The sequence below is a fragment of the Labeo rohita genome, chromosome 3 (assembly GCF_022985175.1).
Source record: "Labeo rohita strain BAU-BD-2019 chromosome 3, IGBB_LRoh.1.0, whole genome shotgun sequence".
Lineage (NCBI taxonomy): Eukaryota > Metazoa > Chordata > Actinopteri > Cypriniformes > Cyprinidae > Labeo > Labeo rohita.
Genome location: NC_066871.1, coordinates 19727131 through 19749035, shown reverse-complemented (window position 1 = coordinate 19749035; position 21905 = coordinate 19727131). Strand labels below are relative to the sequence as shown.

The window sequence follows — 21905 nt, the reverse complement described above, 5'->3', positions numbered from 1 at the left end:
ATGAAGTTTGGTGCAGATTGAACAGTATATTTAAGTTTGTATAAACAGGATATTTCCTGTTGCCATTAACATTTTATAAGTGGTCCTATTGAACCATTTAGCCAAGTAATTCCAATAGGGTCTTCACACCCTAATATTCACTACACCAGGATTCTCTAAACCTACTCCGACTTTGGAGCAAAGTCTGCAGGATGGCCAACCCAATCTCACAGCAGATCATACGTTCAACAAGGTGGCATTTGTATGGCCTCACTTGTACACATTCATACGGTTTGTGAAAAATCATACACATTTTACAAGGTGACAAGTTTGTAGGAATTAGTCACCATCCCTGAAAATTTAGCCTCCAGCAGACTTGTAGATAAACCAGAAATGCAAAAACAGTATGATTAAGAGGATTTTATTTCGCCATTGTGCAGTGAAGTTACATTGGACCAAAAGCATAGTCCTTGACTCTGATGGGGCCAACAGAGGCCCTGTCCCACCGCAGATCTGCAAGAGAGAAATATAGTGAAAACACTACAAAGTATAGGACCTTACAACCTACACACTCCCCTTTGTAAGTTTAAAAGTCACATGCCTTTAAGAAGCTGATCACTTCCGCTCCTGATGCCACAGGTTGCATCACAACAGCTGCACACCTGATCATCCTCGTCGGCAGACACCCACCTGTTCAACAAACCAAGCATTAGATTCTCCCACAGTAATGGGGTAATTCAATTCAATAGCAACATACCGGTTAGCAGAAAAGGAGCAAGCTTTCTGCTCAATATTAGTAGGGGCTGATGCTGCAGCTACCTTGAGAACACAAGTGATGTAGACCTACAAAGAGAAAAGTTTACTTGTATACTTCTTGCAAACATGCACAGGAACAGCTAATCCAGATACATACAAATCCACTAATCTCTTGTTGGAATCTGAATGCCTCCAGCTGAAACTGCAGCTTGTCAATTTGTGTGCGGGGCATGAATTGAGAGCCGGAGCCTGTGAGCTTGGCATCAACTAGGCACCTAGAATGTGTGGGGCGATTAAAAACCATCAGATCCTATGAGACGCCACGCACGAACGGTACTCAAAGGACCTCATCTTACCCATTATTCTCAATGAAGGCATATCTGGGGATAGCATTTGTATCAGGGACTGAAGTAGCCACACAGCTGTCCACAAACACACGAAGAGGAACGTGGTTGTACGACCTCACGGAAGCCTCAATATTAATGAAATCTCCCAGGTAGTACTGGTTAGAAGGTTGCTCAAATCTCCAATCATCTGCAAGAGAACACTTTAAGACAAGGTTCACAAGCACTGGAGGGTTATGAAAGCACTTGTTATACTAACCAGTCATGAGCCTGAGGGAGAAGAGCAGGAGTTCCTCCGCAACTATAGTAGCGGCATATGGGATCCAAGCGGGCATTAAGGCGTCGCTGCTCACATTATGCACTCTACAGAAGAGTTAGAGACATACATTTTTACAGTGCATGTATTAGCACATCCAGTAATCCTGAATGGATTTAGCCCTTACCTTGCATAATGACACTCAATACCAACTACCGCACCACTGCTCCTGATAATAGGACCACTATATGAAGCCTGTTGCGGGGTGTAGATGAGGGAGAACGTGTAGACGAGTTCATCCTCCGTCATCTAAACAGAAGAGTTAGAGGAACATTATTCACAGTGACTTTAGAAAACAAGCAATTTTGCAATCAAACATTACCCATGATGTGCTGCCACATCCATGCAGTTCAGACTCAAAGATGAGCACTTGAGAAGAAGGATCCTCTCCAGTTGCAGAACAGCCTCCCAGTGAAAAAGCAGAGGGCATCAGCGGTTGTCCAGTTCCAAAGAAGTCTTCCATCACCTCCACATATATTGAAGTCTCCCCACACTGAGCTGCTACACTGTTGGCAGGGACAGGATGACGCAACTCAAAAGGAATATCTGGTTGTTGTGGTTCTTCTGGTAGTCTTGGAAAGCTCCATGTCAGTTTTGCTACTGGACCCATCATCAGCTCTTTTGACTGAACACCAAAAAGATCTTGAGAAGGCCTTGCAAAGTCACTCCTAGCTGGTGTCTGGCCACCAAACCCTTGTGCTGCAAATCCAGTGCTGCTGGGGTCATATCTCTGGGGAACCTGAGGGATCCTGGATTCAATCTGTTGAGGAGCTTGTGCTAATGACCAAGGCTTAAATGTATCTGGGTACTGATTATGTGTTGACCTTCCTCGCCATTGTGGTGCAGACAAGTCAAATGCCAGAACAAACACTAATCCAAAAACGATTTGCCTCAACCCCATTGTCAGAAACCTTCAGATCCTTAAGGCTGGTCTTTGAGTTGTCCTTTATGTATAGTAGTTAGATAGGCTTGGCTCCACCTCTTTAGCATCAAGCATAATCACTCCCTGGACTTGTTAAATTACACATCCTGTCACAGGTGAAAATCATTGAGTCATCGTCAGTTGGAAAGTCAAAGGAAAATGTGTGTTTTTAAATGACATTTATAACAACTTTGATTAATACAATCATAGCCATCAACTCAACTTGCCTAAAGAAATGTTACAGACTGATTTATTATTGTGCAGTTTCATTTATTTAATGAACACTCAAAATAATAAACTGATATTTATAATATTGAAATACTGAACATACTAAAATAAATATTGAACATACTGAAATACAAAAAAGTATTCAATATCTCGCTAAAAGTTTGCCATATGTTTCTAAATGTAATAAATTATTCATGTTACCATTAAGAAAAAAAAACAATCACTGGATGTAATTTTCTATAAAAGTATTTATGCATCACTATACAAATGCTCAGTGTTGATGCAAAACACATGAATATGTCAGAAATTGTAAGCCGATGACATGTTATGTCATAAGTAAATTACATAGAAGACCATGTTTACAAATTTATTGCAAAGTCTTTGCGAAGGGTCAATTATAGAGCAATATGCACTATATACAGTCACTATATATCAAAGTCTCTTTAAGGCAAGTCATTTCACTCAGCAGCCATCTTTGAATCTCTTTGAATGGGGAAACATCAAATTCTCCAGAACTGTTCACCAAGTTTACGATTAAATTTCATTTTTTAAAACACTAATGAAATCTGACAAGAACTGCCTAATAAATATACTTCCTTATGCTCCAATAGTGTTTAAAAAAAAGCTTATTTTTCAGGCTAGATCAGTCAGTGTGCATGCGCAGTACTGAGCGCATGTCTCAGAACGCTGACTGTTTTTATAGCAACCGGGACTTTTGACAGCAGTTGCAGTGACACGTTGACTTTACTAATCAACGATTGGCTCTTTCATTAAGAAGGCAGGGCTTCACCGCCATAATGAGCATTGCATCTTTTGCAACTACATTAGTCAACATTGGAAGTGGACCAAAAAAAAAGTTCATAAAAGTTGTCCTAATACAAGAACGGGTATTGTTTTATGTTTCAGGACAACTTTGAAAGGTTTTGATTCACTTCACATGTTGACTACTGCATACAAGTGACATGTCTTCAGTATTCTATAGTCTTTGCTATATATATATATATATAGTAGTCAACATTTCAAGTGGATTGAAACCTTTCATTAAAGTTGTCCTAAAATCAAAACGATACCCATTCTTGTCCTAAGACAACTTGGCTGCGTTTCCATTAACCTTCAAGATGCGCAAATTTAAATTGCGAATTGAAAATACGTCTAATGCAAACACGCCAATTTTGCAAAAACTCCCATATATTGCAAAAAATGCAAATCGAAAAAGGAATATTTCACAAAACTGCAACGGAAACAGCTTTTTCGCATTTACAGGTCACATGCCACATGTAAAAATTCATATGATCATTCTTCAATGTACTATAAACTCCAAGAAATACTTCATACGTAGCCGTTCTCAAGTATAAGGGGCTTTTTCTGATATTAATGCTTAGACTGTGTATACTATAAATGGCACCAAAATCTGTTGCCATGACTTATCGCGAGAGGAACAAGTTACGTTTTAGTCGCATAACATTAGTTAATGGAAACATTGTCATTTCGCAATACTTTATCGACATTTATATAAATAAATCGCCAAAGTTTTGCGCAAATCTGTAATGGAAACGCGCCTTTTGATGAACTTTTTTGATTCACTTCAATGTTAACTACGGCATATTGCTACTTAAAACTATCAACATCCTTGCAGCGAGAAGAGAAAATTGTGTTTTAGTTGTGTAACATTGGTTAATGGAAGTATCAGGTAATTTGTCTACATGTATAAGATATTTAAAAAGTTTTGCACCAATTTGTAATGGAAACACACCTAGTTAAAAGTTTCAGCACCAAAGGCTTTTTTTTTTGCATGTGAACAATGCATAAACTTCAGGACTGAAAATGCACCGAAGCCCATTTATCAATATTTGTTTGTAATTTAGGTTTACATGTATTGCAGCCTCCGCACTAGCTTTTTTTTTTTTTATTAAATTAAAACTTAAGCGCATGTGTGGGTCTTCAGTGAAACAGCTTGGAAAACTGCTTCTGAAACATGCCACGGTGTAGCTGGTGTAAACAAGCATTGACTAGACTCTAGAGGGGCCTGTGGCACCGCAGACTTGTGCAGTGGGTTATCCAAGCATTAATTGTAAGGAAAGCCCCTTTACACTTGAGAACGGCCACGTATAAAGGGTTTTTTTTTGGAGGTTATAGCACATTGAAGAATGATCATGTGACTTACATATGTCAGGTGACCTGTACACAAAATTCTCCATTGCAGTTTTGCAACATTCCTTTTTTGAATGGCCTGAAAAACCACCTCTTGTGAGTGTAAAACTCTTGCAATATATGGGAGTTTTTGCAAAATTGACTCGTTACCATTAGGCAAATTTAGTTCAGTTTGTGCAATTTGAAGGGTAATGGAAACACAGCTACTACTGTTCTACACCATTAATGTGTGCAGTGTTAAATGGGCACAGAAGCAGCACAGTGTTTACACATTTTCAAAAACAAAAATAATTCCTCAACCTAGAGAGCCAAAAGAGTGGGGTTAAACAAGTAGTCATAGGAACATTTTAAAAACTTTATTCTCAATTTCACAGAAGCACAAAGCTATTCAGTTAATTTTGGCCATAGCCATATTCCTTAATATTGATAGGCCCAACAGAGGCTCTCTCCCACCGTAGATCTGAAAAACAAAAAGTTGTGAGAACGCCTTCTACGTAATGAAAGGGACAAACTGGGGGATTAAGGTTATACCTTTAAGAAATGGATCACTTCCACTCCTGATGCTACAGGTTGTGTCGCAGCAGCTACAAACCTGGTCAGATTCATCTGCAGATACCCACCTGCCAAACAAACATTACTTGCACAGCCTTATTTGCACCAACATCTTGAGTCTTGGTTAACATACCCATTAGCAGAAAACGAACAAGCTTTCTGTTCAGGACTTGGAGTAGGAGTATCTGCTGTAGCCGCCTTCACAACGCATGTGATGTAGATCTACAAAGACGGTTGTTAGCACACTACGGCAGCATACCATACAAAGTGTCGCACAACTGTCACATACCAGTCCACTGTCTACTTGCTGGAACCTAAAAGCCTCCAGCTGAAACTGCAGCTTATCACTTTGAGTCCGGGTCATGAAGCGAGAACTGGAGCCTGTGATTTTGGCATCAACCATACACCTAAAGTAGAATCCAGTTAGACCTCTTCCACATTGTTGAGGAAAAGTACACAAAAGCACTTCTTACCCATTGTTCTCAATGAAGGAGTATCTGGGGACAGCACTGACATCAGGGACTGTAGTAGCCACACAGCCATCCACAAACACACGGAAAGGAACATGGTTGTATGTCCTTACGGAGGCTTCAAAGTTGATGAATTCACCCAAGTAGTACTGATTAGAAGGCCTTTCAAAGCTCCAGTCATCTGTTGAGAGATTCTATTAGTTGAGGTTCACACAATGATGGCACCAAGTTGCATTTTACAAACCGGTCATGAGCTTGAGGGAGAAGACCAAAAGTTCCTCTGCAACTTTAGTGGAGGCATATGGTATCCAAGTGGGCATTAAGGTATCGCTGCTCACATCATGTACTCTGTGAGGTTGGGGGAAATGAGGCAGTCACCACACCTAGTGAACGGAACAATTAGGATACCTAGCAACTCTGAATTTAGCCCTTACCTTGAATAGTGACACTCGATTTGAACCACTGCACCACTGCTCCGGATAATAGGACCAGCATATGAAGCCTCTTGTGGAGTGTAGATTAAGGAGAACGTATAGATAAGCTCATTTTCAGTCACCTAAAGGGTTAACAGTGTAAGTGTTGTTCACAGAAATCTACAAGAATAAAACAAACAAAACACCATAACATCACCTTTGGTGTGCTTCCACATCCATGCAGTTCAGACTCAAAGATGAGCACTTGCACAGAAGGATCCTCTCCAGTGGCAGCACAACCTCCCAGGGTAAAAGCAGAGGGCATCAGCGGTTGTCCAGTCCCAAAGAAGTCTTTCATCACCTCCACATATATTGAAGTCTCCCCACACTGAGCCGCCACACTGTTGGCAGGGACAGGATGACGCAACTCAAAAGGAATATCTGGTTGTTGTGGTTCTTCTGGTAGTCTTGGAAAGCTCCATGTCAGTTTTGCCACTGGACCCATCATCAGCTCTTTTGACTGAACACCAAATAGATCTTGAGAAGGCCTTGCAAAGTCACTCCTGGCTGGGGTCTGGACAAGAAAGCTTTGCATTGATCTACCTTGCCATTGTGCTTCAGATAAACCAACAACAAAAGCCAAAAATAGCCCAAATACAGCTTGTTTCAACCCCATTGCCATTTTTCAAATCACCAACACAGTGAATAGTTTTTTTCTTCTTTTTATAGAGGATTTACTTTCATTGTCTTCCTCATTTTGGAGGTAGCCCAGCTGAATTAACTCATCAGTTAATTAGTGGAGTACTCCACGACTTAAGCTGGGTGTGTCCAATGAAGCAAATATACTGCTGAGGAGGCTCCATATTATATATTATATAAATGTATGTTATACTTATATATATTATGAAATAAATATTTTTCTCTAGTTCACATTGGCCACAGTTGTTGGCACCCAATTATTGTAAAGTCCTTTTCCCAAGGTAACAGCTCTGAATGTTCTCCTACAATCCCTTTTGAGTTTGGAGAACACCTAACAAGAGATCAGAGACCATTCCCTCATACAGAATCTCTCCAGATCCTTCAGATTCCCAACTCCATGTTGGTGCTTCTCCTCTTAAGTTCACCCCACTCATTTTCTAAAGGTTTTAGGTCAGGGAACTGGGACGACCATGGCAGAATCTTCATTTTGTTCTCAATGACACATTTTTGTGTTTGTTTTGGATCATTGTCCTGATGGAGTATCTAAACATATCTTAACAGTGGCAGTAAGGTTTCAATTTTTTTTATCTCTTAGTATTTGATAGAATCCATGATGCCATGTATCTAAACAAGATGTCCAGGATCTCTGGCAGAAAAACAGGCCCAGAACATTAAAAATCTAGCAGGTTATTTAAATGTGGACATGGGGTACTTTTTGTCCTCATTTGCACCAAACCCATCTTGAGCGTTTGCTGCCAAAAAGCCCTTTTTTTTAGTTTCATCTGACCATAGAAGCCAGGTCCATTTGAAGTTCTAGTCGTATCTGACAACTAAATATGCTGGAGTTTGTTTTTGGATGAGTGAGCAGGATTTCTTTTGAAACCCTCCTAAACAACATGTGGTGAAGTAGGGAGAAGTAGTTTTTTTTAGGCTTTCTGGCCCCAGGACTCAACTAATCTCTGCAATTCTCAAGCTGTAGATACAGACGATATAGACACACGTCCTCTTCTAGGCAGATTTGTAATATCTTTAGTTGAGTGGAACTTCTTAATTATTTTCCTGATGGTGGAAATAGGGATTTTTGCTTTAGCTTTTTTCTTACAGCCACTTTCTATTTTGTGAAGCTCAGCAATCTTTTTCTGCACATCAGAACAATGTTCTTTGGTTTTACTTTACTTGTAATGGACAGTTAAGCGAATTTGGCCTTTGTGTTCCTCATATTTAAAATCCTGTGCAACAGGAAGTTATGGCTGGACAGTTTCATGCTTCTAGCTCCACCCTGGTGTGCTAAAAAATTTAAATATGAATGGAAATATATTTAGGAGATATTTTACTCTGAATTTTTAGGGGTGCCAATAATTGTGACCAAGGTGAACTAGAGAAAAAATGTATTTCATAATGAGATTTTCCCCCCAATTCCCATTGTTTTACTTAAATGAAAGGTTATAATTTTGTGAATTTTTTGAATGAAAGATCAAAAGGATAAACAATGCAGATTTATTTCCACAGCTGCCTTTGCTCATATTTACCAAGGGTGCCAATATTTGTGGAGTGCACTGTATATTTATCTGCAGAAAATAACATGGCAAGAAGGGGTTTAGAATGGATTAAGAATTGAAATCAGCTGCTGTCAAGTGAATAAATTGATTTAGCAGCCATCCTTGCATTAATCAAAGTTATGTATAAGTAACCCATCTGGTTCTATAAAACCTGCTCCAAGTGGGATTTGAACTGGTGTAGCGTGGGAAGCAGGCACGCTAACAAGGAAGCTGAAGACCGCAGCCTCTAGCAAAAATTGCTACTAGTGCATGTTTTGAGATCAGAGGAGTAAGGTTTACCTGCATAGCTCTTGCTAGCTGGCCTCCATTACATATAAATCTCTGAACACAAAAACAACCCTGCACAAGACAGCATTAAATGGTGCAACAATCTTTGGACACGGTTTTATAAAAATACCAAAAAAGTGGAAGATTTATAGGATTCAAAAATTTCTGAATGTAATATAATAGTCAATATTTGAGGAGGATCAAAGCCTTTAATCAAAGTTGTCCTAAAACCAAAACAATACCCAGTCTTGTCTTAGGACAACTTTGATTAACTTCAAAGTTACTACTATATATACCAATTACCTTACACCTAGAAAGTCTATAAAAAAAAAAAAAAAAATTAGAAAACAGCTTGACTCTTAAAGTGCGCAATGTTAACTTAGTACCTTGTAAGCATAACCTTAAACTGATAAAACATGTCTTTAACACTCAAAGTACATCAATTCAGCTAATCTAGTTAAGGCTTGTCAGCTTAGTCTTACATGGTAGACTCACAATAGTACCCAGTAACTTTGGTCTGCATTTGATGACAGCCAGTAAAGCAAGACATAAGAGGAAGTGCATGTACAACACTTTCCAGGTGCTGTTTTGTACAGCACCAAAGACATCTCAAATGGAAGATCAGTTGCCACCATACACAGATGCAGTACTCAATGTCCACTAGTTATTTAGTAGAGTCCAAATGAAGCCAGTAAGCAACAAATGTTATGGTTACCATTGAAACAGCCTTAGGTGTCAGTCATAACAGTCCCACCCCAGTGTCTGCACTGAAGCAAGGATTCTAGTGTCATTTAGTCAGTGTACAAGTAGTCAATGACTCCATATGTCTGTTAACCAAATTGCTAGGTTATAGGAATTGTGGTTAAGTTACAGGAAGTTTGTGGCTCATATCAAAGTAGCAAACCTTTTAAAAAAAAAAAAAAAAAAAAAAAAAAAAAAAAAAAAAAAAAGGGGATCCACAACAATTATAGACTTTCAAAAGAGTTATGACAAGTCACAAAACCCATTAAGACCAATTTTTTTTATTAAGTCAACAGAAGTCACAAGGCATTGTTATTTCTGGCCATAGCCATATTCCTTAACATTGATGGGCCCAACAGAAGTTTTCTCCCACCGCAGATCTGGGAAACAAAAACAGGAAGTGAGAAGAGCAGGGCAAGACAATATTCAAATGCACTTTTAAAAAGAATTCCAAACCTTTAACCAGCGGATCACTTCCACTTCTTATAGTACATGTGGTGTCACAGCAGGCACACACCTGGTCAGAACCATCTGCAGACACCCAACTGACAAGAAAGAAGCCCTTAAGTTAAAGCAATCCCATAGTCACCTCTACACTCATTTAGGAGAGCAACATACCCATTAGCAGAGAACGAACAAGCTTTCTGTTCAGGACTTATTGGAGTAGGACTAGTTGCTGCAGCCACCTTCAAAGTGCATGTGATGTAGATCTGCAAAGAAAGTTATTTGTAGACCATGGTAATCTCATACAAAGTGTTGCACAACTGGTCACATACCAGTCCACTGTCTGCTTGCTGGAACCTGAACGCTTCTAGCTGAAACTGCAGCTTATCATCTTGAGTTCGGGGCATGAAGTGAGACCTGGCACCTGTGAGCTTGGCATCAACCAGGCACCTGGGAAAGGAAGCCAGTTAGACACGTTGCAGCACTTGCAGAGCAGAGCCACTGCCCTACAGCCCCAATCAAACACCTGCCAGTGATCTGGATCAGCTTGTTCAGGTGTCTTTGAGGTTGTAGCTGAACTCTGCAGGACAGTAGCCCTCCAGGACTGTTACCCAGCCTTGTTCTAGACTAAAGGGTAGGACACATGAGGTTCACCACTTACCCACTGTTCTCAATAAAGGAGTATCTGGGGACAGACGTTACATCAGGGACTGCTGTAGCCACGCAGCTATCCACAAACACACGGACAGGAACATGGCTGTACGAAAGCACCGATGCTTCAAGATTGAGCATATCACCCAGGAAGTACTGGTTCGAAGGCCTCTCGAATCTCCAGTCATCTGCAAAGACAGCTTTTAGTACAAGTTCTGAACCACTGGAGTGTTACAGGAGCACTTGTTATACCAACCAGTCACAAGCTTCAGGGATAAGAAAAAGACCTCCTCTGCAACTTTAGTAGCAGCATATGGGATCCAAGCAGGCATCAAGGTGTCACTGCTCACATTATGCAGTCTGCAGAGGAGTTAAATAGTTAGATGTTATGGTGGCTTTAGTAGATCGAGAACTTGAATTCCGCCCTCACCTTGAATAGTGACACTCGATACCAACCACTGCACCACTACTTCGAACAATAGGAACACCATAAGAAGCCTCTTGTGGGGTGTAGAGAAGGTTGAACGAATAGACAAGCTCTTCTTCAGTCACCTAAAGGGAGTACAGGCATGTTAAATCACAGAAACCATTCTGAAGCATAAATGGAGGAGCGGAACCTCACCGTTACTACACTACCACATCCTTGCAGTTCAGACTCAAAGATGAGCACTTGAACAGAAGGGTCTTCTCCAGTTGCAGCACAGCCTCCAAGTGTAAAAGCAGAGGACTTCAGTGGCTTCCCAGTCCCAAAGAAGTCTGCCATCACCTCCACATATACAGAGTTCTCAGCACACTGAGCCGCCACACTGTTGGCAGGGACAGGATGATGCAACTCAAAAGGAACATCTGGCTGCTGGGGTTCTTCTGGCAGGCTTGGAAAGCTCCATGTCAGTTTTGCAACTGGACCCATCATCAGCTCTTTTGACTGCACACCAAAGAGATCTTGAGAAGCCATTCCAAAGTCACTCCTGGCTGGTGTTTGGGCAGGAAACGGAGCAGGAAATCTTTGTGGAGCAAGTGCAGCACTACCAAGGCCATATCTCTGGGAAATTGGAGACATCCCTGAGTCAGTCTGCGAAATTTGCAACAGTGACTTAGGGGCCCTTGGAGTCCAACCGTTTGTTGCTCTGGCTCTCCATTGTGCTTCAGAGAATCCCAGCACAAAAAGAACCACCAATCCAACTTGCCAGAACACCATTGTTGTTAAGCTTGCAGTTCAATGATGCACTAGGGTTCTACCATCGATATTTATACAGCTGAAAATCAGCATGGTTCCACCTCTCCCATGACAAGCCTAATTGTTCTCTGGACCTGCTAATTTACTCAAGCAATATGTCACAGGTGAAAGTCATTGAGTCCTTATTACACCGAATACCCCCTCAGGATCCGAGGGAAGGACACAAGGATGGAGGAATCAAAGGATGAATGTTGGAACATACTTGATCACTCAAGCGTCATCAGCTGTGCTTAAGGGATCTGCCCATATGTTGTTGAAGTTCATTATTTAAGGCATTCATAATAAATATGAATAAAGCAAAATGCCCCGTTTAAATATATGACATAATTTAAACAGCTTGATTGGGTGGTTCAGGTCTAATTGGGATTGGAGCTGAACTCTGCAGGACGTTAGCCTTCCAGGACCAAGTTTGGACACCCCTGTACTAGACGTACAAGAAACGTCCAGATAGGTGTGTCAAGGCCAGTTGGAGCTGAACTCTGCAGGACAGTGGCCTTCCTGGACCAAGTTTGGACACCCCTGAGTTAAACCAAATGACAAATGACAGTTTTCTGAAACACAACAAACCTCTAAGCCTTTTTGGGTCCTCCTTTTTTATTCATAATTCAGAAACATGACCACAGACAGAATTATACACTAGAGTATCCAAAATAATAAAGATTATGATGTTTCTACAGTCAGGTTTAGATTGTGACACAATGTGCCTCACATCAGCACATCAATCTTCACAAGAGATGGAAATGGAGCAAATGCAAGATCATAAAATAGTACATAGATTTTACTCACTGATATGTTTCCTCCTATTCCAAATGTGTTATGACTAGGCTGACCAATGTGTGTGGAATTACGATAGATTTCATTCCTTCAACTTGAATTATACTATATGCTGGGTAGCACAGAAAAACAATCCGAATAAAGGACTAAAAAACATTTGAATTCAAAATATTAACAGGTATGAGCCAAAGTTAAGCTCATTAATGGACATTAAGAACTTAAAAAATGGTGGTATTTGAAACACAACAGCACACATTAAAACACTTGAAAATCTTAAAGAAAGTCTTCAAGAAAATATATAGTTCACAAAGAGTTTGTGAAGCAACACACAGTAATAAAAAAAAGTATTCAACTATTTATTAACAGAGGTTTTGAAATCTTTTGAAATCAGCCAGAGTCAATATTTCTCATCCTATTTGTTTCTTCAGAAAGAAACAATGTGTTTGCCTACTTCAACACAACACATAGGCTCAAGGTGCATTTTATTAATCTTGCCAATTCACAGTTCTAAATGGCTGAAACAGCCTGCATTGGATGTATTTATTTCTGGTAAATGACAAGGGTGGTTGAGTCTTAATACAGCTTCATCTGACATATGGACAAAAAGACAAGCACACAGGTAAAGACTGCTGGGGAGACTGGGTCAGCTGTGTGTTCTGATCTAAGAACAGTTGTCTGGTTCTATCCTGTACACTTTAATTGTCCCATCTGCTTTTCTTACGTTTGGGGGGATCGGGAACTGCAAAGCTGTCTTTATGAGTCCCTGACCTGTCCCCCCCATCTCTTTCTGACCGTCCCTCTCTGTCCCTATGGCTCCCTTCACCGTTCCGGCTATCGCTATGACGATCTCTGTCACTATGCCGGTCTCTTTCCCCGTAGCGATCGCGGTCTCCGCCACTATGCCTGTCGCCATGACGATGATAATGACTATCTCCATGACGACCCCTGTCGTCAGCATTCCTATCGCTACGGGACCCCTCTTTTGAAGAAGAGCTAGAGTAAGAGTCTGAAACTGAGCTCAGGGAGCCTGCGCTGCTGAAGCCGCTCATTTTGGTACCCGAGCTGAGGGCAGGAGGCGGCGGCATGGAGTTAAATGAGGAAGAGGACGATGGCGAGAAGGATAGGTGGGTTCTGTCAGGCCCCTCTGGTGCTCCTGAAGGCAAAGAACTTAGACTTCCCGCACTGGTCCACCCAGAGGAGCTGCTGGACTTTGTGGTGAGTTTAGGAGGAACACCAGACGCTGCCACAAAGTGGTTTTTATACTGAGCCTGAGGGAAAGCAAGAGCATGTTAAATAAAATCCATAAACTGGTACATACAACTGTATATCTTTGGTGAAGAACTTCAGAGAGGTAGGCAAACAAAAACTCAGTGAAAGATGTTGTTGAAAGATAAGTTCACTCCTAAATTTAAATGTCCTGATAATTTACTCACCCCCATGTCATCCAAGATGTTCATGTCTTTCTTCAGTCAAAAACAAATTATGGTTTTTGAGGGAAACATTCCAGGATTTTTCTTTTTCAAAATTGCAATTTCAATGCAGCTTCAAAGGGCTCTACACAATCCCAGCCAAGAAATAAGGGAATAAGGGTCTTATCTAGCTGAAACGGTCAGTCATTTTCTAAAAAAAAAAAAAAAAAAAAACCCGAAACTTTTATATACTTTTTAACCACAAATGCTCTGCGATGCGTGTCTGCAACTTCACATATTACGTAATTAAGTTTGAAAGTTCACGTGTCGTTAGTTCTTCATCTGTGTACTCCGGTTTGAAAAGTCCATCTCATTTCATCTCAAAACATCCTTGTTTTACCTTTTTGTAAAGGGCCGACTTTCTTTGCATGTTCGCTTTGTAAAACCTTCTTGATTACATAATGTATGAGGTCAATCTAGTACAAGTTGAGCATTTGTGGTTAAAAAGTATACAGTGTTTACATTCTTTTTTAGGAAATGACCAATCATTTCACTAGATAAGACCCTTATTCCTCAGCTGGGATCATGTGAGTTGAAACTGGAGATCGAAGCTGCACTGAAACTGGAATTTGGACGTTCAACCCATTGATCCCCACTGAAGTCCACTATCTGGAGAAAAATCCTGGAATGTTTTCCTCAAAAACCTTCATTTCTTTTCGACTGAAGACAGACATGAACATCTTGGATGACATGGGGGTGAGTAAATTATCAGGAAAATTTAATTCTTTTTTTTTTTTTTTTTTTTTTTTTTACCTGAAATGCTTGCTTCAAGGCAGACATACGGTCTCCCATGGCTCCAGCTGAGGGTTTGTAGGCTTCATAGTTACCAAGAGCAGCACCACCACTACTACTACTACTACTGCGCTCCTGTAATAAAGAAAATTGTTAGTGATAACATTACAATTTTATAATAAAATTATAATTTTTTAAAATAATAAATAAATAAAGCAAGAGACAAACTAACTGTGGATTCCGATCCAAGGCCTGGTCTCTCTCTGTAACCCAGGCCTCCACCTCCAATATTTAGCTTCTTTCCTTTCCCTCCCTTGAAGCGGGATTTCCTGAACCAGGGATTCTAGAAAAAAACATTAAATGAAAAGTTAATGAAAAAGTCTGTGAAACATCTTGCACTATGAGAAATGTTTATTGTATTTATGTAATTGTTTTACCTGCATTGCCAGGTCCATCAGGTCCTTTGAAACACTCTGATTGGCTCCCTCTAAGTTTCGAACCAGGTCACCAGCGAATGAAGTGTCTTTAGTGGTGAGCAGAGTGTAAGCTACACCCTTCTCTCCTGCACGACCTGTTCTACCAATTCGATGTGTATGTGTGTCAATGTCTCGTGCTACATCATAGTTCACAACCGTACGGATAGATGGAATATCCAACCCACGAGCTGAAAAGTGGAGGAGAAATTAATTAATTAATTAATGCAAAAAAGGATTTATTTATAATAAAAGCAACAAGTAATGACAAATGTGACCACAAAACCACATTTATACATCATCATTTATCCATCATGTATGGTTTGTTAGGATGGGATAATATTTGGCTTTAGATGCAACTATTTGAAAATCTGGAATCTGAAGGTGCAGAAAAAACTAAATATTAAGAAAATCACCTTTAAAGTTGTCCAAATTAAATTCTTGGCAATGCAGATTACTAATCAAATATTTAAGTTTTGATATATTTACGGTGGGACATCTACAAAATATCATCATGGAACATGATCTTCACTTAATATCCTAATGATTTTTGGCACAAAAGAAAAATGTATAAGTTTAACCCACACAATGTATTTTTGGCTATTGCTACAAATATACCCGTGCTACTTAAGACTGGTTTTGTGGTCCAGGGTCACAAATATAAATAGTTCATTTGTCCTGAAGATGCAGCTAGACAAAATAAACCCTACTAACCAGCAACATCAGTAGCTACTAATACAGGCAGATTTTTCTTCTTAAAGTCAGCGATGACTTTGTTCCTCTCGCTCTGATCCATGTCTCCATGCAAGAGCCCTAGGCTGTAACCTTCCTGATTAAGATTCGTAGCCAGCTCCTCACAGTTAGCCTTTTTAGTGACAAAGACAAGCACAGAGCCAGCTGAGGTGAACTCAACCAGCCTGCGTGTCAGCCAACCCCACTTATCCTGCCCAGACAGCAGCACCTCCACTATCTGAGTGACATCTTCATTAGCCTGTGAGGATGAGAAAAGAGGTGTAAGTAGACTTTCAAATACAGTGTGCATTTTCAAATACTTTTATAAGAAATTAAGTATGCACCTCTCCTATGTCTCCCTGCACAACACGAATGGGGTCGACCAAAATATCTCGCGCCAGCTTTTCAATTTTTTTCCGAAATGTTGCACTGAACAACAGAGCTGTGAGAGATCAGAAGTCATGAAGAGCTTAAGTACAATAAATGCACTGGACTGGAAAGCAGAAATGCTTTGATGCAGCACATTAATATAAATGCAAGATGGACTTACTCTGTCGATCAGGTCTGACATGGCTGGCAATGGATCTCACTTGGTATTCTGTATAAAACAGATCAAGTTTAAATGAAACAAGTTCATCACAATCATACTTATGTTCCTTAAAGTATACAAAAAGTATTCTTGTAGCTTCATGAAATTGCGGTGGAACCACTGATGTCACATAACTATTTTATCAATGTCCTAGATACTTTTCTGGCCTTTGAATGTGTCAGTTGCATTGCTGTCTATGCAGGGTCAGAAAGCTCTCGGATTTCATCAAAAACATCTTAATTTGCATTCTGAAGATGAATGTAGGTCTTACGGGTTTGGAATGACATGACAGTGAGTAATTAATGACATACTTTTCATTTTTGGATGCACTATCCCTTTAATTCAATACTTTGGTGATGAAACATCAGTTGGGAAATGTGCTGACTGAACTTTTAATAGGACATGAATAAGATAAAACAAAAGAAAGTGACATTTCACACGTACCAAAGCCCATATCGAACATGCGATCAGCTTCATCAAATACCAGGTAGGTCACTCGTTGCAGAGATGTAGCCTTCTTCTTCACATGATCAATCAGGCGACCCTATGTGAGAAGAGCTTTTAACCGAACAACCAAGGAAAACCCTCACAAGTAAACAGAAACTGGGTTATGTATCAAAAAATATTATGTTCTTACTGGGGTGCAGACAACAATTTCAGCTCCTTCCTGTAGAGCTTTGGCTTGTTCCCACATGCTTCCGCCTCCATAGACTGCCACCGAGCGGAGGCCATATACCTTCCCGAAGCGCTTGCATTCAGAATGGATCTAAACCACAGAGATAAGCATTGTAAAGTAATTAAAACTCCTTCCACCTTTTCCTAACATGAAAGAGCTGCCCTTCTTTCTTTCTGTCTGACCTGTTGACAGAGCTCTCTGGTAGGGCAGACGATCACAGCAATGGGTCCCTCTCCCTGCTCCAGCTCTTTCTGGTCCATGATGTGCACCAGCATTGGCCAAATGAAAGCTGCTGTCTTTCCACTGCCAGTTTTGGCAATGCCAATCATGTCTCTGCCACCCAGAGCTATCGGAACACCCTAGTGAAACAAAACACATTACCACAGAAAAATCAAACTAGTACCTAAACAAAAAAAGGTACATTTGTTGGAGGGTTTGGCGGCGCACCTGGCACTGGATGGGTGTGGGTTGAGTGTACTCGGATTTACGGATCTGGTGCATGAGCTGCTCGTCAAATCCAAAGTGGGCAAAACTGGTGGCTGGTTTAGGAGGCGCTGCACCTGAAACCTGTTTATTTTGAATATGGATTAACGTGGGTTGAAAGAAAGAGAAGAATCATTTGTATATGTGCTGCCACTGACCTTCAGGTTGAGTTTCTTTCTCAGTTCCACCACTCCGGTCTCAGTCAGACTGCTGAGTTCCTCATGCTCAATATAGAAGTTCTTCTCAAAGGGAGGATAGTCAATCTACAGGAAAGAGGTAAAAACATAGTATTCAAGAATTGTGCATGCTTACATATTTTGTTTTAATACACAAGGATCTTCTTGACATAAGCAGTCGAATAGCAAACAATGTACTTTGCTCATCAATAGAGAGCTGCAAGAATGAGGCCTAAAACATGAAAACAAGTTAGCAGAAGTTAGGGAAACTCTGGTTCCTTCATCCTGAAATTAGTAAGTATTTTTTAACGGATGGAATGTCTGAAAAAAAGGTCTGTTCTTAAAGGGATACTAAAGATATTTAATGAAAATTCTGTCATTAATTACTCACCCTCATGTCATTTCAAACCAGTAAGACCTTCATTTATCTTCAGAACACAAATTAAGATATTTTTGATGAAATCTGAGAGCTTTCTGACCCTGCGTAGACAGCAACGCAACTTGACGTGGGTTCAAGACCAAGAAAGGTAGTAAGGACATTAGTAAAGCTCCTGCTGATGCAAGAGGCGATGTTCTGACGTAGAACCCAGATTTTCTGCACCTTGTTTGCAAGCAGAGGAATACATATGTATGTGTTGTGGTAGCTGCGTTTCTGTTTATGTAGGGTCAGAAAGCTCTCGGATTTCAAAAATATCTTAACTTTGATATTATTAAGTGACAGACTTCTTTTTTTGGATGAACCATACCTTTAACATAATCTCAAAATATTTTCAGGTTTTATTCTAAAACAGAAAATACACAACTAATACAGCACTGTTCATTTTTAAGCGTTTTCATGTCTTAAAACAGGTGGTTGCTCAAAACTACAGAAGCTATTGGAAATATTTTACAGCATCACAGGATTTTTTTTTTTTTTCCACTTATATAACTTTATAAGTCCACTTATATAGTCTTACTGTTTTATCGTCACACTCTTGCAAACTACTTTAACTCAAACTTTTCAACCTGTAGATTTTCAAGAAAGATTTAAATAAAGAATGGGTTGCCGGAAACTTTTTACTTTTGCAGACTGCATTTAAGCTTCAAAATGTTCATTTGTGAAGATTATTTTAAAGGCTAGTTCACCCAGAAATGAAAATTTTGTCATTAATTACTCACCCTCATTTCGTCCAAAACCGTAAGGCCTTCGTTCATCTTCAGACCACCAATTAAGATATTTTCGACGTGCCAGTTGCATTTTTGTCTATGCAGGGTCAGAAAGCTTTCAGATTTCAACAAAAATTTCTTACTTTGTGTTCAGAAGGTCTTATGGGTTTGGAACGACACGAGGGTGAGTAATTAATGACAGAATTTTCATTTTTGGGCGAACTATCCCTTTAATGCACAAAACATGTAAGTGTCACATTTTTAAGGGTCAGAGAGCTTATTTTCTGCAATAACCCATAAGAGAATAGAAAAAAACCTATTAGCTTTTTATTTTGCAAACTTCTGGGGTGGTCTACAAAATGATGCCATCCCTGCAGCACTCTATTTAAAGGAGTTAATGCAACCATTACTGTAGGAAGATGCAGTAACAGTACCTCTGAGTGGTCTATGGGAGGCAGTGGCATGATAATCTTTTTGGTAGTAGGAGCAATGGGGTTCCCATCGCTGTCATAGTCCACTTCTTCCTCATCTTCCTCTTGGGTCAGCCCAGCTGTTGGGTTTTCCGCCATGTAACGAAAATATGCTTCCTGCAAAGAACGCAAAGCATGATTTAGATCAAGGCAAAGAGCAGCAGGCCTTTACTGCTGAATAAACATTGCCCTGAACAGCATCAAAAATCAACTTGTCTAATAAAATATGTCACGCTAAAGAAATTACCCAGAATATTTTATTATTAAATAGTGAAACCAACCATTCACTGAGCTGGCGTCAATGACAGTAAAATCACTGCTATTTTAGCACACAACACAGACTCAAATCTCATATTTCAGTCACAAAAGAATCACTCTACCTGTAAAGATATAGATAATAACCGAGAACCATTGAACTGGTTGAGAAAACAAGTCTAAAGATTGCATATAAAACCTTAAAAACAAACGACAGATACCTACTCCATCACCAAAAGTACATTTAAAGGCTTTGTAAATTGACAAAGTTATATAAAGAATATATGAAATAAAAACAGAAAGAGGAGTGGGGCACAGTCATTGCTGTGGCAAAGATACGGTGGCGGTAGTAACGTCAAGAGAGTCACTCACTTGGTCATCCTCCTCTTCAATGTCATCCCGTATACCCCTGGAAAAAACAAGCGGAGAAAAAAAACTTCCCTGCGACTCGCTCAATCACCCATGGAAGCCCATATTCTACCCATAACCCCCTTCGATTTCCATCTTCTCTGCTATAAATATTATTTGGATGAACTGTATTAAAAAACTTCTGTGATGATATCAGAATCTTACTTGGCCAGCTTTTTCTCTTTTTCCTTTTCCTCAAGTTTCTTCATGTCCTTTGCCGCTTGGTCCTGAAAGAAGTCAAAAGCAAGACTTTAAGCAAAACAGCAGCAACATCCACTGCCGGTTCTCAAAGAGATCAGTTCAGGAGCTCATCTCTCACCTCCACTTCTGCCATAAAAGCATCAAGAGGGTCATCCTCACTGTCTGAGCCTCCTCCTCCTCCTCCTCCACCGGACTGGAACTGCTTTCTTGTGGGAGAGTTCTCAGCGGGTATATACGGCAGATCTGCACTGCTAGACTCCTCTTCATCATCCTCAAAATAACTATGGGAAAAAAACATTTCAAGCCTTAACTGTAATAGCCTCTTTCATTCACCTAAAACTCATTTACTTAACCTTTAAAAGAGTTACAATGGCAGTCTTCTTAGGCAGCTTTTACTTTCATTATCTGAACCAAAGCAATACAAATAAATGAAAGTGACTGAAATGCATCAGCTTTTGTGTTCCACGTAAAAAAGGAAGTCAAATAGGTTAAAAATTATTTTTATGGCAAAAATCATTAGGAAATTAAGTAAAGATTATGTTCCATGAAGATATTTTGTAAAATTCCTACTGTAAATATATGAAAACTTAAGAACTAAAGTTAAGAACTTTATTTGGACAACTTTAAAGGCAAATATTTTGATGTTTTGCACCCTCAGATTCCAGATTTTCAAATAGTTTTATCTCGACCAAATATTGTCCTATCCTAACAAACCATACATCAGTGGAAAGCTTATTTTGAAAAATTGACCCTTATGACTGCTTTTATGATCCAGGGTCACAAGAGTTGACATTTTAGGTACTTACGCATTTTCCTCGTCGAAATTGGCTCGTTTTGTTCCTATTTTGTAAAAAGACGAAAGCTGCTGGTTCTTGCCATATCCACCTGATGGTCCTGAAGCTCCAAATGCAGAGTGGGCCTTTTGGGGAAGACGAGGTTCCTCTTTCTTCCCACTTGCTAAAGAAAACCCCCCGAATCCGAAGCCTCGCTTGCCACTCGGGCCTCCCTTGTTCCAGTTCATTGTTGTTGGACTGCAAAACAGTATCAGACAGGGGGTTAAAACGGTTTGCTCAATGTTAGCTAAAACAGTCCTTATTTGAATTTGAATGTTTACCCATTACGCTACTTAAGCATAACAATTAGTCTCATCGCATTGCTTATAAATATTTCGCAGCAGCTTTGCTGTGTTTGCCATAGCTTATTGATTTTCAGGGTTTGCTTTGTAAACATTTCTCTTAATATCTCAATATGTTGTGGTTAAATAGCAAGCAGAGATCTCGTAATGCTGCGCTGATGGCCGTGGAGAGGCCTAAAACTGTGTGTATACGGATTATGCTTCGATTACTTTCACATTGCATGCGTCAAAGCGTAAAACATGGATTTATCTACATTCTGTTTATTTACCTGTTTCTGATAATTCGAAAATTGCGATCTTCTAAAGTGGGTGGACACCTTATTTATCCACAACGTATTTACCACTTCAGGCTATCTTGCACACTTCTCGGAGATTGGGTTTTACGTCATTTACAATGGACTCGTTTTGTGTTTGGTAAAATTTGCGCGACGCCTTTGGTGGAGAGCGTAGAAAGCAA

General features: G+C 39.9%; 4 protein-coding genes across 4 annotated transcripts; all 4 read right to left on the bottom strand.

The window, feature by feature from the left end:
- Positions 1 to 384: 384 nt before the first annotated feature.
- On the bottom strand, positions 385 to 2336 carry LOC127156686 (zona pellucida sperm-binding protein 3-like). Its single transcript, XM_051099668.1, has 8 exons — positions 1718 to 2336; positions 1523 to 1644; positions 1339 to 1442; positions 1092 to 1269; positions 893 to 1010; positions 737 to 822; positions 581 to 669; positions 385 to 492 (listed from the first exon to the last, which is right to left on the bottom strand). Exons 1-8 carry the CDS (start codon positions 2294 to 2296, stop codon positions 425 to 427), a joined length of 1344 nt encoding a protein of 447 aa, XP_050955625.1. The 5' UTR covers positions 2297 to 2336; the 3' UTR covers positions 385 to 424.
- A 2694-nt stretch (positions 2337 to 5030) lies between these two features.
- On the bottom strand, positions 5031 to 6841 carry LOC127156702 (zona pellucida sperm-binding protein 3-like). The gene is made up of 8 exons (XM_051099720.1): positions 6349 to 6841; positions 6153 to 6274; positions 5963 to 6066; positions 5722 to 5899; positions 5538 to 5655; positions 5382 to 5470; positions 5228 to 5316; positions 5031 to 5156 (listed from the first exon to the last, which is right to left on the bottom strand). The coding sequence occupies exons 1-8, from the start codon at positions 6811 to 6813 to the stop codon at positions 5089 to 5091; spliced, it is 1233 nt and encodes a 410-aa protein (XP_050955677.1). The 5' UTR covers positions 6814 to 6841; the 3' UTR covers positions 5031 to 5088.
- Positions 6842 to 9662: 2821 nt separating this feature from the next.
- LOC127156673 (zona pellucida sperm-binding protein 3-like) lies at positions 9663 to 11722 on the bottom strand. The gene is made up of 8 exons (XM_051099660.1): positions 11115 to 11722; positions 10923 to 11044; positions 10749 to 10852; positions 10503 to 10680; positions 10174 to 10291; positions 10016 to 10107; positions 9854 to 9942; positions 9663 to 9777 (listed from the first exon to the last, which is right to left on the bottom strand). The coding sequence occupies exons 1-8, from the start codon at positions 11688 to 11690 to the stop codon at positions 9710 to 9712; spliced, it is 1347 nt and encodes a 448-aa protein (XP_050955617.1). The 5' UTR covers positions 11691 to 11722; the 3' UTR covers positions 9663 to 9709.
- Positions 11723 to 12845: 1123 nt separating this feature from the next.
- Positions 12846 to 21847, bottom strand: ddx42 (DEAD (Asp-Glu-Ala-Asp) box helicase 42). Its single transcript, XM_051099370.1, has 18 exons — positions 21718 to 21847; positions 21120 to 21344; positions 20432 to 20594; positions 20278 to 20339; positions 20077 to 20113; positions 19414 to 19566; positions 17816 to 17920; positions 17622 to 17741; positions 17357 to 17533; positions 17136 to 17264; positions 16943 to 17042; positions 16460 to 16507; positions 16254 to 16351; positions 15892 to 16168; positions 15142 to 15368; positions 14937 to 15047; positions 14726 to 14839; positions 12846 to 13771 (listed from the first exon to the last, which is right to left on the bottom strand). Exons 2-18 carry the CDS (start codon positions 21332 to 21334, stop codon positions 13199 to 13201), a joined length of 2709 nt encoding a protein of 902 aa, XP_050955327.1. The 5' UTR covers positions 21335 to 21344; positions 21718 to 21847; the 3' UTR covers positions 12846 to 13198.
- Between the last annotated feature and the right edge of the window lie 58 nt (positions 21848 to 21905).

Coding starts and splice junctions, on each gene's coding strand:
- LOC127156702 (XM_051099720.1), bottom strand. CDS start 6,813: ATGGCAATGGGGTTGAAACAAGCTGTATTTGGGCTATTTTTGGCTTTT. Junction 6,067..6,152: donor ATCGAGTGTCACTATTCAAG/GTAAGGGCTAAA, acceptor CCAACCTCACAG/AGTACATGATGTGAGCAGCG. Junction 5,656..5,721: donor TCCTTCATTGAGAACAATGG/GTAAGAAGTGCT, acceptor ATTCTACTTTAG/GTGTATGGTTGATGCCAAAA.
- LOC127156673 (XM_051099660.1), bottom strand. CDS start 11,690: ATGGTGTTCTGGCAAGTTGGATTGGTGGTTCTTTTTGTGCTGGGATTC. Junction 10,853..10,922: donor ATCGAGTGTCACTATTCAAG/GTGAGGGCGGAA, acceptor ACTCCTCTGCAG/ACTGCATAATGTGAGCAGTG. Junction 9,943..10,015: donor TGTTCGTTCTCTGCTAATGG/GTATGTTGCTCT, acceptor CTTTCTTGTCAG/TTGGGTGTCTGCAGATGGTT.
- LOC127156686 (XM_051099668.1), bottom strand. CDS start 2,296: ATGGGGTTGAGGCAAATCGTTTTTGGATTAGTGTTTGTTCTGGCATTT. Junction 670..736: donor TGCTCCTTTTCTGCTAACCG/GTATGTTGCTAT, acceptor TTTGTTGAACAG/GTGGGTGTCTGCCGACGAGG. Junction 493..580: donor AAGTGATCAGCTTCTTAAAG/GCATGTGACTTT, acceptor TCTCTCTTGCAG/ATCTGCGGTGGGACAGGGCC.
- ddx42 (XM_051099370.1), bottom strand. CDS start 21,334: ATGAACTGGAACAAGGGAGGCCCGAGTGGCAAGCGAGGCTTCGGATTC. Junction 17,921..19,413: donor CTCCCATAGACCACTCAGAG/GTACTGTTACTG, acceptor TCTTTCCTGTAG/ATTGACTATCCTCCCTTTGA. Junction 16,508..16,942: donor CATGTTCGATATGGGCTTTG/GTACGTGTGAAA, acceptor TGTTTTATACAG/AATACCAAGTGAGATCCATT.